General features: G+C 36.8%; 1 protein-coding gene across 1 annotated transcript in view; it reads left to right on the top strand.

Annotated features, from left to right (window-relative positions):
* RBMS3 (RNA binding motif single stranded interacting protein 3) overlaps positions 1-18,170 on the top strand; it is a 508,182-nt gene that overhangs the window by 264,290 nt on the left and 225,722 nt on the right. Inside the window, exon 4 of the mRNA XM_075271372.1 lies at positions 9,842-9,933. Within this exon, the coding sequence (XP_075127473.1) occupies positions 9,842-9,933 (92 nt within the window). The remainder of the gene's footprint in view (positions 1-9,841; positions 9,934-18,170) is intronic.

Raw genomic sequence — 18,170 nt, 5'->3', positions numbered from 1 at the left:
TACATGGCAGTCATTCAAATGAAAAGCAGTGTAATGAGCAAAATGGCTATGGCGTAGCAAAAGCTCTTCTTACTTAAACCACTCTCTTTGACAACCATACGCCTTCATGTAGAAATTTTTTTGTACCCGTGCTCCATTTACTGAGTAAACACTACTAGAATTAACAAAAGAACTGTTAAACCTAATAACATCAATATGCCTAATAGCTAAGGAAATATCTCATGGAAGACTTTTAAGACATTTCTTGATGGCTGAGCTACCATATATAGGAAAAACCCGAAAATGTGTCTGGTCCTGAACAAGGAAAATTGGCCTGGTACTGAAATGTGTAAGAATGTTTGCACTGGTGCATAATACCCTAGTCGCCAATTGTCACCACCAACTAGGTAGTTTGCTTTTGCAGTTTTCTCTTGTTATGCTATATATAGCCTATTCATCTTCTATCCTGCTCTCCACCTCATCATAGAGTCATCTCTGTGCTAATGGATTTATTGGGGAATCCTTCCACAGAGCACCACACTCGCCATTGACAATCCTTCCACAGAGCCCTGCACCCGACATTGACAATTCTTCCACATAGACCCACACGCGACATTGACAATCCTTCCTCAGAGCACCACCCTCAACATTGACAGTCCTTCCTCAGAATACCACACCCGACATTGACAATCCTTCCACAGAGACCTGCACCCGACATTGACAAACCTTCCACAGAGCACCACACTCGACATTGACAGTCCTTCCTCAGAATACCACACCCGACATTGACAATTCATCCACAGAGACCCACACCCGACATTGACAATCCTTCCACAGAGCCCCGCCCCCGACATTTACAAACCTTCCACAGAGCACCACACCCAACATTGACAGTCCTTCCTCATAGCACCACACCCGGCACTGACAGTCCTTCCACAGAGCACCACACCTGACACTTACAATCCTTCCACAGAGCCCCACACCCAATATTGACAATCCTTCCTTGGAACAACACACCCGACATTGACAATCCTTTCACAGAACATCACACCCGACATTGCCAATCCTTCCACAGAGCACCACACCTAGCATTGACAATCCTTCCACAAAATAACCACACCTGACATTGAAAGTGCAGCACTTCTACTAATACCACTTCTGTTCCTATTAATGCCCTCAATTCAGCGCTGTTATTTGTTTTGGAAGGATCTTGGACTTGACAGACTCCCTTTAAGTTTTGAATGTTTTTACATTTTTAGTTATGTTTCCATTTTTAGTTTAATCACAAGGATAACTTATTCACATGTTGTTGTCTGATACACCAAAAATACTGCAAATGTATACGTCACAGTAAATATTTATTTGCAATACTAGATAATACATTTTCAATTGTCAAGGCATAGCACACAATCTTTGCAGGTAAAGCGTATTCTCCATCCTGAATAATAACTAATAGACTTTATTGATCATTAATGGATGTTGTGGTCAACGTGTCAGGAATGATCAATTACCGCTTTAGCAGTGCACTAAATGCACTAAGGATCTAGCATCACAAGCAATATAAAGAAGTAGCTTTATTTTACAAGATTTGAAAAATTCTAAAATAATCTTCAAATTCTATAATGTTATTAGGTACTTGAAAAAATGTCAAATTTCCTAAAGTGACTGATTTTATGTTTCTTAAATTAACTACAGTTTGGGGCAATTTTGCAGAAGATTTTCTATCAGTGCTGACAGTACCGGTCTATGTAGGGATATCCAATGTGTAGGGACCCACTAAGAATGGAAATGATAATGCATTGTTATTTTATTTATACATTGTCAGAAGAAACATGTGGATTGCAGCATTTATAAATACTCAAGGATTGATATTATTACATTGGAACGATGGACATTTGGACAAAACTTGATGGCTCCTATTATAGGTTAATGGGTTTCATTGGTGTCCATTATGGCAATACAGATGTGAATCTACTTCGGTTTACTCTAAGTAGTCTGGAAAGAGAAGACAGAACACTTGCTTGTATATTTGCAAACAAAAGGGGAGACTTGAGGTCCCAATGTAAGTGAGTGTTATCTTACCCTAAATTCACACCCATGAAATTCGGTCTATGTGTCCACTAGATTTACTGGCCTGAACATCACACCCAGAGAGGGACGTAACAGCTAGTATAATAGTTATCTATGGTGCCAATGACTTTGATAGAGTATTTGGTTCAGAGGCAGCGATTGCTAGAAGCTTAGATAACAATTTGCTCAAAACTAGTTTTCAATTTCTTTAAAAGAACGGTTCCATCCCATTCAAACATCTTTAAAATGTCAGGAGGAAACACAAAGTGACTTTTTGACATATTATATATACACTTGCATCAAGATGCATGAGGGTCTGACATTCCCGAGCCCCCAAGAATCTGCTGACTGAAGTGGAAGTGGCACTCCCTGCACACCATTTCCAATTCTCAGGCCTTGTGAGGACACATTCTTTGGTTATGTGGCCAGTTCGCAACTCCTATTCATGTGGATGGGCTGATTTTAGATACCAAGGAGAGCTGCTGTACAAAAATACAGAACTGTGCTTGGTAAGTGCTAAAGAGGTTGCAGAGCTCACATGAATGCTGCAACCTAGTCAAACAGCTGATCAGCTGGGGGCCCAGGTCTCAAAAATATTGATAGGTATTCAATTAATAAGTCCTTTACCTTGATTTTTTCCCATTGCTTTCTATGGATTTTGTTGTGAGTTAATATGGTGCAGGCAGTTTTCAGAACCAAGTCATACATGGCTACGTCTGTAGTATTACAAAGTTACTGAACCATATTATCCCCATACATACAGTATATATACAGCATATGCCATGAAGCCGAAACACACCCACATACACACTATAAATATGCATTGCTTGCCCGTGATAGTAAATGAATTAGATTCAGCGATCAATAACCATATAACTTCTTCATTTACTGAATTCCCTCAAAGGACTTTTTGTGTGCACATGGCATTGAACTCTTTGGTGTTGTGTCTGGCACTTCTATAAAGAACATATTAACGTTGCTTTGCCTGGACTAAACACATTGCTCAGCTCCAAACTATGCCGCTCGGATGCCAGTGGAGTGCTGCCAATTAAAGTTGGCAATCAATAGTTGATAAATACTAGCGTGAATCCTAATTTCATCGTGTTTGGTAATTATTTGCACCACCAGACATTTTAATTGAACCAATTAACCCGATATTATATATTAATTAATGCATTTTATTGCGCAATGCCTCTTATGCATGAATAAAAAGATGAAACAACATAGAAAGAGGGCGCTGAGCTTCTCTAATGATGATTTGATAGTTTCCATGATTTTTCGTTCTGATAGTTAACTTTTTCACAGATTATTATATTTTGCCTGCACAAAAAATTTTTGTCTAATTATCTCGGCTATAATTAAGATATGATAGGAAAGTAGTATTGCTGGGCAGGATGGCTAAATACTAGAATATAGAGGGGAAAATACATATAGGAAAAGCTATAAACTAAACACGGATTTGTATCATTTTGATCTTCTATATTATTATTGTTGAGTGAATAGTATTCATCGAATACCTCGCTCCCATAGGAATGCGTGTTAGCGGCCGATAAATATTCACTGCGCTTAACCCCTTGGTGTTTGGCTGCTTACACGCATTCCTATGGAAGGGAGGTACTCGACGAATAGTTCGAATACTATTCGCTCAACACTATATATTATACATTTAATATATTGAGAGGTGTTTTGAAGTATAAGTAGCATGTATATATTAATAGAGAAGAAACTTCATATTAGTTTTAACTATTCTTTTATGCTTTTATCAATGTGCCATTTTATAAAGTTTAATTTGACATGGTTTTTCAATTAACTATGTTTTGTAGCAAGATATAAGGCTGCAGTAAGTTTCTAAAGTCAAGTTAAACTTTGTCACAAAGCAACAGTTTTTTTTTCAATAATACTATAAAATAGTGTCAATTAATTCAAGTGCCCTAATACTAAGTGATTTATTAACAACTAATCGCCATCATTAGGGATTATACCATGCTTTGGCCTATGCAATTCTCATCGCTAAATTATTATTATCAGTGAAAGTTGTGGCTGGTCATACACTGTAATAGGAATGGCGACCATTCAAGAGACTGCTGATGATATTACTGTACAGTGATTGACAATAACTGATCTTCGTCTGGATACTAGAGGAGGGTTCTTTATGAGACAAGGTCTTGGAAAGTCAGAATTCATCATGGTATTGGGCTGCCTGGGTACATATCAGTTTATACCGTTGTGGTCTACATATGAGAACTTCATTGTTGCCAGTCAGTATACAGATGCTATTACTCATACTACTAAGCTACCATAACAATTATTGTTTTTTTTTACTTGGGCCACTTTTGTGTCAGGGTTATCCTAGCAATTTTATTATCCCCACACACTTTAAGTTTTTTTTTTTTCCCCCTATCAGTATGTCTTTGTTGTATGGGAGGAAATCCACGCAAACACAGGAAAAACATACAAACTCCTTGCAGGTGTTTTGTCCTTGGCAGGATTCGACTCCAGGGCTCCAGAACTGCAAGGCTGCAGTGCTAGCCACTGAGCCACCTTGTTGCCCCTCCCACACTAAGTTTTTTTAGTTAGTTACTGGATATGAAAATATAAATATAGAGAAGATAAATGGCTTTTATTAAATACAGTCCCCATCTACAGTAAGTACCTTTATCATTTTTGTATGGAAACTCTCACCCGCTTCCCTCCTGTTCTGGACTAACAAAGGATTTAACATGTCATTGGCCATGTGGACTTAGCCCTTACAAATAGAGATGAGCGAACAGTGTTCTATCGAACACATGTTCGATCGGATATCAGGGTGTTCGCCATGTTCGAATCGAATCGAACACCGCGTGGTAAAGTGCGCCAAAATTCGATTCCCCTCCCACCTTCCCTGGCGCCTTTTTTGCACCAATAACAGCGCAGGGGAGGTGCAGGGGACCTGAATGGAGACTGGTGTGGAGCGATCTTAGACTCCGCCTCCTCCAGCAGAGCCAGCGCTGATTGGTCGAGTTCCGTACTCTGGCCAATCAGCACTGGCCAATGCATTTCTATGGGGAAAAGTTAGCTTGCGAAAATCGCAAACTGACAGGGATTTCCATGAAATAAAGTGACTTTTATGCCCCCAGACATGCTTCCCCTGCTGTCCCAGTGTCATTCCAGGGTGTTGGTATCATTTCCTGGGGTGTCATAGTGGACTTGGTGACCCTCCAGACACGAATTTGGGTTTCCCCCTTAACGAGTTTATGTTCCCCATAGACTATAATGGGGTTCGAAACCCATTCGAACACTCGAACAGTGAGCGGCTGTTCGAATCGAATTTCGAACCTCGAACATTTTAGTGTTCGCTCATCTCTACTTACAAATCATCTTGCAACTACAGTAACTTCATTGTTAAAGAATAACGTAACATGCGATACACAATAGGAAATATAAGTCTTATGTAGGCTCTGGTGGGTTCACAGTGCCTAGTTTATGTGATGCCACATGATTTGGCACCAGGTTTCAGACATGGCTCATCCATGAGAACTGAGATGCCAGTTATGCTTTTGGATCATAATTATTACACTGCATCTTTAGCTACACACTTCATTGCACTGAGAAGCTTTCAGTATACTATATAATGGTTTGAATGTTGATCTTCAGGTTCCTTCACATGTTCTGGGTTGTCAGATCTCTCAACCATGCAGTGGGAAATTTTTACATTTTGACCTGCTTAGGTTGCCTGATGACCAGAGCTGACTCTACAAATTTGAAAATTGATAGTGTGGTGTTGTGTAAATGCTTGCTACTTCATGTAAAGTGCTAAAGAAGCAATAAAGCAGAATGCAGATGGAGTTCCTCATCTTAATTAATACATGCTCTTTTTCATGCGCGCATGGATGCAGAACATGTTTTGAGCCCAGAGAGCGGTTAACTGCTGACTGTGTGCTGTCTGTGCTAAAATTGTGTCTTAGTTCTGTATATTATATACTGTATATGTTTTAATTAGGATATACAATTTCTACTTTGCAATTCTTAAAGGAACAATAAAAATCTAGAAATAAATAAGGCCAGTAAAGAGAAAAAAGAAGTTGATCACATTGTTTATGGGTCAGAGAGTGCAGATGTTTGTTTCCTCCTGATCTCTTCAATTTTTGATTGACAATTGCATAAGGTTTTAGAACTAAGTATTATTTGTCTCCTGTTGCATAGAAAATTTGGGGGAGAGGCTCCTGCTGCATCCAGTGGTAAACAATGTATACAATGAGTTTAAAATATCCATTCCATGCATGTTTTTAATTATTTTTTCTTTAAATGAAGTTAAAATATTGCATCCCAGAAATATATGGCTGCTCAATAGGCTAACGTTTCTTTAACCTGTTAGTGACAGTCCTGTTTTAGGCTTGAATTAACTAGTCTTTTTTTTGTTTGCTCTCTTTTATAGTCATATATCAAGAGTAGAGATGAGTGAGATGAGTGAGTACTATTCGAAACGGACCCATAGGAATGAATGGAAGCGGCCTGCTGCTTAACCCCCTGCGTGACGGCTACGTCCATTCATTCCTTTGGGTGCGTGCTGTTCGAAACTGGAGTTTTGAATAGTACTCGCTCATCTCTATTGTTTTAATGTAACTACATGAGGACTTGCTTTTTGTGGGACAAGTTGTAGAGTATGGGAAAATTTGTAGAGTTTAAGGCACAAATTTTGATTAGCTGTGTCTCATTGATTAAGTTTTATTAGCTTTTTCCTGAAAAGACATAGAAAAAACAGGTCACGGATATGATAATAGTCAATATGTGTGTTTTAATTTGTTAGATGATGATGATTGTTATTATTATTATTATTATTATTATTATTTAGTAAACATTTTGGGATGGGGATTAATATTTTATTATATTATTATTATTATTATTATTATTATTATTATTATAAAACTGTAGTTAATTTGTTTATACTATTTTTTTTTATTTATTAATGGTGCTTGAACTTGTAATTTCCTTGTCACTTGTATAATACATAGAACTGCTAATGTTTTGCAATATATTATACTGCTCATCACAATCTGACAGGCTGGTTAGAAGGTCATGCCTTTTTACATGCAACTGAAAAACAAGATAATATAAAAACTTCTCTGAAAAAAGGCTACACTTGCCCAATTTCCCAATAGCAGATGAAACATGACTATGTGCAGGATCTAGGCAGGTCCATGCAGTATATGATAAAAACAGCAGAGGTGCAAAATGCTAATAGAGCAACCACTAACAAAACCAATAATCCATGAGGGGATGGATGCTAGCATTTTAAATACACACATTAATATCCACTAGTATCCACTAGTTTCCACTAGCACGCCAGCATTTCAAATACACAAATATAAAGAATGAACAAGGTGCTCATTAGACAATAATGTGAGGTGCTGCCACTAGTGGGTGCACAGCCTCTGAATGACCACACACAGCCAAATATAGGATAGATAGATAGATAGATAGATAGATAGATAGATAGATAGATAGATAGATAGATAGATAGATAGAGTAGGGAAGGTAACTTGGTAGCAGCAATGGTGAGGGACCAACCAGTCAGGGACACAAATGTCTGGTGCAAGCAGGGCCGGTTTTAGACAAAATGGGGCCCTAGGCAAAATTCAAAGTGGGGCCCCACTTGTACATACAAGATATTCACATCCTGTTCATTCAATGTTTGAAGAACCTAATATGTATAGCCATGTAGATAAAACTATAAGTCTGAAGCCCCCCCCCCCCCCACGACCACTATTATCGAGAAACAATATCCCATTGGCAGCTTTATTTTGTGTTAGGTACTGAAGAGAAGGCTGTGGATCCCTTTTGGCTGCATTGTGGGCACAATGAGGAATTATTACTCTATAAAAGCATTAATATGTTGTAGGGCATAAAAGAGGGTACTAGTAGAGGGTGGAGTACAAAGAGAAACAGTATTGATGTATAAGGGACAATGATTGGGCTTTGGTAGAAGCAGGAATTAAGATTTTATGGCAAGTACAGGGTAGACTTCAGGAATAGTCTTGTTTCCAAAAATTGGCTACAGAATACATAGCTATTATAGGTATGTTATTATGCAAAACACACGTTGCTAATGTGAGCAGAGACTTAGCATATAATCATATAGATTGTGAGATAGAATTAACTCATTAGAAATGGTTGTAAATTAATGAGAACATATCTGTTTAGTCCAACTGTAAAGCATAGTATATTAAATACAGTATAACTAGGACAAATAAAAGTCCCTTTCTATCATTAACTATAATGACAACCCTACTTCTGTGAATTGATATCTATTAATTATAGCTATAGTTGTAGAACTCTGAGTTCTGTGGTTGAAGAAAAGATCTTTATTTCTTCATGTAATTATAAAACTCTTAATGTTCTTATATTTTGCAATGCATTACAAAGAGCTATGGTTAAAAAATGACTGTATTAGATATCATGGTGAGCTGGAAAGCTTTTAACCAAATAATACTCACATACTCACATGAGCTCGCATATATCGCATTTCTTGTACTTGGGAAAGCTAAATAATCTTATTATGTACAATGTATGCTTCAATGATATACTTCATTAAGACAACAGAGAGAAAGGAATGGAAGTACAAATTGTGACAAACAAGTCTTAACATTTCACAATAAGTGAAGAAATGTATATGATACAAATATAGTCATCTTTAACTTGAATCTGGTAACTTTATGACCTGTGTAACACGTAACAAATCCATTGAAAGCTATAGAAAAAAAATTAGGTGATTAGAAACTGTTTAATTAACATGTTAAGTTATGTTAAATTTTACTACATCTGTATATACAGATGTTTCTTCCCTTAAATGGGTTTTCTCATCTCCCTCTATCACCAGTTTGCCTGCTCTCACTTCTTCTCACTTCCTGTATTCTTCAACAAGCTGGTAGGCAGGCTTTGAATGTTTGATGGACAGGGCACAATGAAGTACAGTAAATATAGACATTGCTTTATTCATTATGATTACTATATAAATATTATAATGCAGATCAAATAATATGCACAGTAAATGTTACATTAAATATTACATTACATTGCATTAATATGCACAGTAAATGTTACATTAAATATTACATTACACAGGATTGGAGAGTAAAATAAAGCTTACACATACTTCCCAGACTGACAACAATCATGCAGTAAACAAATTTAATCTTTAGGTTTTTTTTTTTTTTTTTTTTTTTGCTAAAGTCTACAGTGGATTTTAATGAAAAATATAAAGGAAGCATTTATACTGCTCCACTCTACTTAATCCACTCATGGATTTGGCAAAAACAAAACAAAACACAGCAATGTATTCAACAACAAAAAAATGCTTTTCTGCAACGTGTGACCACAGTCTAAGGGACTGTTCACACAGTGTAAAATTAGGAGGAATTTTTGGCATCGTTTTCTGGCTGCTGGGTGCCATCGTCAGGATGCCGATACAGGGCATCAGCATTCAGTTGCATCTTGCTGCTGTTGATTAGGCCCAGATGAATGGATCTGATCAGCAGGGAGTCTTGAGCCACAGCAGATTTAGCCAATTGAAATCAATGGGAGGCAGAATCTGGGTGGAATCTGCTGCTGATTCAGGGTGGAATTCTCCCCCAAATCAGCATCAAATTCCTTCAACCCTCTTTCTACACAGTCCATATATATCATGGCATATGCATTTATCAGAATGGGGCTGAGAGGCTTACATTGACTGGAATCTTGTAACTCCTTTCATGGTCAAAAACATTTTTATATTGTCATATACATTTTTGACAAAAATATTTTTTTCATTTTTCAGGGTATGGATTTGTAGATTTTGATAGTCCTGCTGCAGCACAGAAAGCAGTTGCATCGCTGAAAGCTACTGGTGTGCAAGCCCAAATGGCAAAGGTAAGGACTAAATTAATTCTACAATATACTACTCTGTATCATGATGAAGAAGGTGGATGGCAGACCTAAGGCGTGTGTGTGAAGAGGCACACCAGAGAATTTTCTTGACACAAACCACACTGATGGCTTGTCTAGACTTTTATGGTCAGATAGGGTGGAGGATGGTGCTGTTACTTAGGCTTCTTAGTGCATGCAAATGCATTGACTATCTCATCACACCCACCGAACGATCGAAAAAATGAAATATATGCACCCAAGGACACAACCCCAGAAAATATTTCTTTTTGTGATCGTCCTGTGGAGGTCCTGTGGCTATAAGTGTAGTGTGGGTCCTGTATGTGTCACTGGGGTTGTGTGACAGGCAAAGTAGAGTATTTAATGGTTTTCTTCTGGACACCATCATGGAGGTACTGTGGATTTTGCTATGTTGGAAATCCTATGAATGTGATTATTATGGGGGCCCTAAGCATGTCACTCTTATTGAATTTTTCTTATCTGCTTTGCTATGATATTCTTTGTTTGTCTAAACTATCATTAAATTTTGAGCGCTCTATTTTAATTTTTTAATTGTACACATGAGAAAGGGGTATGTACCCAAGAACGCGTGGTGTGATTTTTTTTTATATAAATAAAGGATCATTGGACTACATTCTCATCATCAATTCCGGATGAGTGCAGTTCATGCCATTGCTGACTCTTTGAGGTCATCTTCTGGTCTGTACGTCGTCATCATAAAAATTTTAACGTGTATTTAGGCACAATGCAACAGAGGTAGTATCCCTCACATATAATATCTGTATTCTTTTGTCATGTTATTACATTCTTATGAGTCATAATACTGGGGTAAAATCAGGATGTATGAAACAATAGAAAATTCATTTCTTAAAGTGAAAAGTCTGTATTATTTCCATTAAATGTGTGGCTATGAGAACTGGACAATGCTGTTATTTAATAAAATTGAAAGGAAAATCTGTTCAAGGTCATTGCATACAATATCATTCTTATTTGATATAATTATTTTAGAGATAGTTTTATCTATATTTTTGATGTATTTCATATTAAGAGTACCAAAGTGATGTTGTTTGAGATGAAATTGTAGAGTCCGATGTAGGTATTGTTGCATATATTCCTTATAGTCACTTAATAGGCACCTGTTACATTCACTCCGCTCTACTCTTGTTTCAGCATCTTGCTGCAGAATTCAATGGGCTTAGCCAGCTTAGTTACTGTATGTTAGTGGCTTTGCTGTTATTTACAATGCATTAATGTGATGTCAAACCGTGTATATATTGGTCCCTATGTATATTGATTCACAGAGGAACACAGGGAATGCTGTGAATATTTTTATATTAGTGAAGATGAAATCATCAGTACAATAACAAGTAAAAAAGCATTAAAGGGAATTACTTATGTATTATATTTTAGTTTCATTAAACATGGCTAGAAATACTATCAATAAGTGGAGGAGACGTGTTTGGTATTTTTTGTATTTGTTGCTATGTATTTTTTTTCTATGCAAAGTTTCCTAAATAGTACTCCGTATTGGAAGAACATCCTTCCTGCAATGTCTGGATAGTCAGCAATAGCCAGCAAAGTGGGATTAGTCTACTCTACTTTCTGGTACTTTGGGAATGCAATGTTACAGTTTCCAAGAAATGATGGGTTCAAAGCTAGAAACCAGGGACAGACTGGGTAGACGCATTTAACATAATTTTTTAAAAAAATTTAGATTGTGAGCCCCACATAGGGCTCACAATGAACATTTTTTCCCTATCAGTATGTCTTTGGAATATGGGATAGAAATCCATGCAAACACAGGGAGAACATACAAACTCCTTGCAGATGTTTTTTTGCCCTTGGCGGGATTTGAACACCAGCCTGCAAGGCTGCAGTGCTAACCACTGAGCCACCATGTGGCCCCATGCATTTAACACTTGATATACCATGAAGCAGCAAACTGCGACTTTCAATTACATGCAGTGTTTTAAATCTCAGACTATGGTTTGCTGCATCAAGTTGTGTAATACATTACATGCAGCACAATAGCATTGTGTCAAACTATATAGATAAAAAATGATACCTGTATTTGGCCTTGGATTTTTCTTATGGCCTATCCCTAGTACAGGCCATAAATATCTGATAGATGGGGGCTGACTGCTGACTCCCCTCAAACATCAGCTGTTTATGGCGACATTTGATCCCTTTACTATACAATGTACAGAGGCAGAAGAAGATGGATCCATACACTGAATAATGGTCAGACAGCATTACTGCATCTTAGCTCCCATTGACGACTGGAGCCATATAAATGCAGCAGTCTCTATTGTCCAGCATGTGAAGTGTTAAAAGCCCAGGATAGGAGGCTTCATGGTACTGGCTGTTAGAAGTGGGTGCCCAGCTGTGTAGATAGCCAGGCAACCGGCTTGACACCATATGCATTCAAATAAAATCTGCTATTGACCAATATAGAAAAATTATCGGTCAGTCATTAATGGGTTAAAATGTTCAAATGTAACATTGTTTTCTGTTGAATACCATAGCATTATAAAGTATATTGTATGAACTATAATATTAGCAGGAACCACAGAAAAAAAAACTGCTGTAAAGTTATTTGGCTAAACAAATAGTCCAGGAACAGGTCAGATCATAAACCCAGTAATAACATCACCCGACCATTAATAACTGGGGTACACTATGAATACAATGTACTAGTGAACACATTCACTCCCCATTTAACTTTCCAAGCTATATACAAAAATACATGTGTGCTATATATATCCAGTACATAGTAAGCACAGAATAAAGTAATAATTTCTATATAAAAAAATAACATACTAATTTATGTCTTCATTGTCTATAATGCTATATTATGTACAGGTGAATCAATGACTGTTTTTTTTCTAGAAACACCACAAATATCACACATGACTATGGTTTGTTTCTGATATTTTAGTCTTATTCATGTGTGCAATACCACACACAACCTGTTGGCGCACTGTTTAGAATGAATGCAGCCTTTTATTTCTAAGCCTGTTCTATTCCTTTAAGCTATCTTATTTATAATATCATTTAAATACTGTATGCTAATTAAGAGTCTGGGATTTACATAATTAGTGCTGAGTCATAAGATCTTCAATCAATTCCATATATCATGTTTCCCTAATGATATCCTTATTGTTGTAATGCACGAGGCTATACGTAAACTGCGCTCTCCATTGAATTCTGTGAAAGATGTCTCAATCCTTTCCAATAACTTCTACAGCTTGATGGAGCCAGCAGTGGGTTATATTGCCCAGATTCCGTAACTATTGGGCGGTTCATTGCGGAATTATCACTGGCTGTATATATTATATTCATGGTCTTTTGGCTGTTGGTGTAATTCTAAAGAAATATTTGTAAATTTTGTATGATTAAGGATGAGCAAATTAGTTCATACTAAACTGAATTTGTTAGGAATTTTCCATGAATTTGGGGTTTGCCATCCACAAATTTTTAAAATATTATAGTGCCCCAAAGTATTACGATTAAAGGTCTGGGGGAGGTGCAAAACATCAAAAACAACACATACTCCTCTTTCATCAGGATTCCTCTGCAGCTTCCCTGATATCTCTGATGTTCCCTGGCTTCCTCAGTGACACTAGTAGCTCCTGGTCACCACTGAGGTTTGTGATTGGGCCTCACATGGGGTGGATGTCCACATCATGGTGCTTTGATGAACCCTGAACTGCCCTTTTAGTTATGAAGACATTAAATTGTTCTACCATGTGTCATTTATGTGTTTTTCATAAACATATCCGCATTACCTTCAGAACATTTTAAGATATACAAAACGCGAAAATCAATAATCAATAAATATATTATTTAAAATTAATGTTGAGTGTCAGAAGCCGACAAAACATGAGGTCACTTAGCACCAGATTGAGGTCATCAATATCAGTTGATACCCCTTTAAGCATACAAAAAATACATTCTATAGTAATGATGATTTAAAGGGGTTTTCTAGGACCTATATATTTCCTATCCATAAGGTAGGTGATTGATATGTGATTGGTGGGTCCAACATTTGAATACCCGACAGATAATCTTGTTGAAAAGGCCTTAGGATTCGAATGAGTTCTGCAACCTATTCACTAAAAATGTATCCTAAGGATAAGTCATCGATATAAGTCCCAGGAAAACCCCTTTAATTTCACTTATAGTCTACGTAATAAAGATATAGGGGTAAAATATTTAGTATATTTCTTTTGCAACCCTAATAGAATTGCATGCATGTATGACAGTAAGTGTTAGGATTATAAAAGCCTCCCATAAATAATATCATATTTACATGTAAGTTACATTACATTACACTATGGTTCTGATATCTGATCTATAATAAGTTATTAATTATAAAATGATAAAATAAAATAATTAAATTGGCAACCACTTATTCATATTTGCAATGAATTCTTCTCATTTCATTTTTTTCCTCCAATGTATCCAGAAATCCAGAAATGTATCCAGAAATGATAATTATAATATGGAAATGGTTGGTGTTTGTAATGTCTAACTATAGGGTCTACATAAGAGCAGAATACACATAAAAGTAGGAAAATAAATATATTTGAAAAAAAAAAAAAATATGTGTATATATATATATATATATATATATATATATATATATATATATATATATATATATCCTTTTTAACATAGGAAAGTTTTTCCAAAAATTGCAAAATGGGAATCCTATTCCTTGTATATGGCAAACAAGTTATTAATATGTAGATGATAGCATCCATTTAATATTTCTCAGACTGAGGAACAAAAACTACATTATTGCAAATGGAACTGGAAGCAAACCAAGTAATCTTTTAATAATGGAAGCCATTAATTATTCATGCATGGAGTGGAATAGTACTGTTAGCGGCAGATCATCATGAAGATGTGCTAATTACATGTGCCACATCATAGATGAACCGAATGAGAGGGAGACATGCTGAACCTAGCGATATCAAACAATGTAGATGTAATGTCAAATAGTGAGTTAAAGGGAATCTGTATCAAACAGTGATTATTTCCGGAGATGAAAGTTTTCATGATGTGAATCTGTCTCAGATGTTTTGAAACAAGTGAGGCTGTTATGAAAAGGATATTAGCTTTGATTTGCAAAGGTCTCTGCAGTATCAATTTTTAGTTATTTTTAGTTTGCCCTTACTGATGCATAAGTAATAACACAACGGTAGATAGCATCTATGTGTAGTACATTAGTTGAGAATTATCATCTGTTGTAAAGTTGTAAAAGCTAGATCGATCTATCTATCGATCTATCTATCGATCTATCGATCTATCGATCTATCTATCTATCTATCTATCTATCTATCTATCTATCTATCTCTCTCTCTCTCTCTCTCTCTCTCTCTCTCTCTATCTATCTATCTATCTGCAGTCTCTAAACATTTATTAACAAAACAATATACAGCCATTTGCTCTCCAGTTGGTCACCATTGAACACTTATTGTATAATTTAGGGCTATGAAATTCATTATTTTAGTTTCTTCTATGTAATATATTAGACAGTAGGAAGCTACCTATAGTGCTAAGTGGAATATTTTTAATCAAGACTGCTTGGAAAGTTGCTTCACTTGTATTTAACCCTTCCCAAAATTTTCCATAACAGCACAGTGGATGATGGGACTTTAAACATAGCATCAGCTTAAGAACCGGTACCATAACTCTGGGGTCTCTGCTGTTTTGCACAGTGGAACCCCAAAACAATACCCATATTCAGAGACTTTTATGACATTTTACTCTTCAGATGGCTTGAAGAGTGGCAGTGCATGGGGAAGCCATCTTGCCTGAGATTGATGATCCAGTAGGTAGTTGATGGCTATTATGAAAGCTGGGAGTCTATTCAGGATTCCCAGACCTAGAAAAGGCAAAAACAAAAAATAAAAAAATTTATATATATATATATATATATATATATATATATACATACATAAAAAATCATACCAGTCCCCTTTCTCTAGATCCAGAAAATGACAAAACGATGGCTTTTTGAAAGTCAAAAAGTAAAGAGTAAAAATCATAAATGCAGAGTTAAATATAGATCAATAAACATATTCTGGACAATATATACATACACTTTGGCTGTTACAATTCTGCTAATGCAGTACATGATTTTTCATACAACAGCAGAGATATTGAATATATAATAGATATATTTATCTCATTTAGAGAAGACATTCCAAGAATTTTTATTTGCCCCTGCAAGTATTGCTAAAAATCAGATCCTTTAAAAAAAAATACCATAGAATAATATACAATAGAATCCAGACTGAATAAACAGTTAATTCTGCCTTTCCTAATGTACAGTGTGTTATCTCAGTCTGCTTCCTTGACTCTGACAGTGTGCATTTGATGATAAATTATCTAACCAGTCAGACACTTTGGTGTGTGCAGATGGTGTTTACTAGCATTGTACTGGCACAAGCCAACGTGTTGACACTGTATAGCTACTAGATGTTTGCTTTCAATGATTATTAGCTAAATGCACATCTGATTACGTTTCTGCATGAACAATTCATCTGTAGGACGAGCCTCTTCTGCCTAAGGAGGTTTATCATTAGAAAACTCAGACTTGCTACTATTACCTTCTTGCCAATTTTCATTGGTATACATGTTGTCCTCGTTGGTAGAATTCTAACTGCAAGGCAGCCTTACTTGGCTGAACACTTCGCAAATTTATATAGTAAATTACGAGTTTTCTCAAGTGTGGCTTTGTCTTTGTATTATAAGAAAATTAATTTGATCAAGGTTTAAAGGTTTAGCGGTGAAATGTTTCTAAACTCCTTCATCCTAAGTGCATTTAGTCATCTATGACATTTTTGTATCACCACTTGTGATTATTATCCTTTCAAACTTCATTTTCTAGACCGTAACTGGATTTATCAAGCCAACAAATTCTGTTATTTCCTGTGGGAATTATACATTTCATATTTTTAGCAGAAAAATTTAGCAGACTAGATTTTCTGATAAAAAAAAAACAAAAAAAAACAACTGGTGAATACAAGGGAGGCAAACGGAAAATAACATTACTGTCTAAAATACCTTCATTTACAACTCCCCAAAGCATATTCAGCTACCAACACTGTATTACAGAGTACACAACAGTGATAAACAATATACCTATGTATGTCACTTTTTGGAGAAAGGTAGCTTTCAGCTGATATGCAAATGAGGCAGTTGGTGCAAAAGGGGGTGGACCTTCTGCTCATGGGGCACTGCTTTTGCCACTCAGATGCAAGTTTTTGGTTGGTGTCATAGCAATAGCAGGATCAAAAGCCACAGAGAAGAGGGTTCCAAGTGCCAAGAGTAGTGCTGCGGAAACTAAAGGAACATTCTGAGTGCACCAAGTGCTTAATTTACATATTACTTCAAAATGATGCATATGATAAATTTATGTTATTTATTAGAGATGAGCGAGTAGTGTTCGATCGAGTAGGTGTTCGATCAAATACTACGGTATTCGAAATACTCATACTCAAAATACTCGTACTCGATCAAACACTACTAGCTGTTCGAAGTTTAATGTTTGATGCAGAACCAGCGTTGATTGGCAGAATGCTGTACATTGCCAATCAACGCTGGTTCTTCTCTTATCTTTCCGAAGTCTTCTCTGCACTGCGTCCCCTCGTCTTCTTCCAGGTGGAATTCACTCTGCCTAGGCATCAGGCCTAGGCAGAGCCGGCTGCGCATGCGCGGGCATGCACGCGCATACATGCGCATGCGCAGTCGGCTCTGCTCAGGCGTCGGGCCTGGGCAGAGTCGCACGCGCATGCGCAGTCGGCTCTGCCTAGGCAGAATGAATTCCACCTGGAAGAGGACGCGGGGACCCTGCACCAGGAGAAGACTTCAAGCAGAATCCAGCCCGACCATCACTCATGGACTTGGTAAGTATGATTTTATCGAATGTTGCCTACCCCTGAAACGAGCATTTCCCCCCATAGACTATAATGGGGTTCGAAATCCGTTCGAACAGTCGAACAGTGTGCGGCTGTTCGAATCGGATTTCGAACCTCGGACACTTTATTGTTCGCTCATCTCTATTATTTATCACTGTAATGTGCTCATATAACATAACAGTGGAAGCTGAATATGCTTTTGGTAGAGGTAGATGTTCTTTAAATGAACTTTTTTTAAAACCATTATTAAAGTGAACCTTCATACGGTAGAAAGCTGACAGTGCGCTGAAT

Source organism: Leptodactylus fuscus, chromosome 4 (genome assembly GCF_031893055.1).
Source record: "Leptodactylus fuscus isolate aLepFus1 chromosome 4, aLepFus1.hap2, whole genome shotgun sequence".
Classification (NCBI taxonomy): Eukaryota; Metazoa; Chordata; class Amphibia; order Anura; family Leptodactylidae; genus Leptodactylus; species Leptodactylus fuscus.
This window is presented reverse-complemented; position numbering and strand designations above follow the sequence as displayed.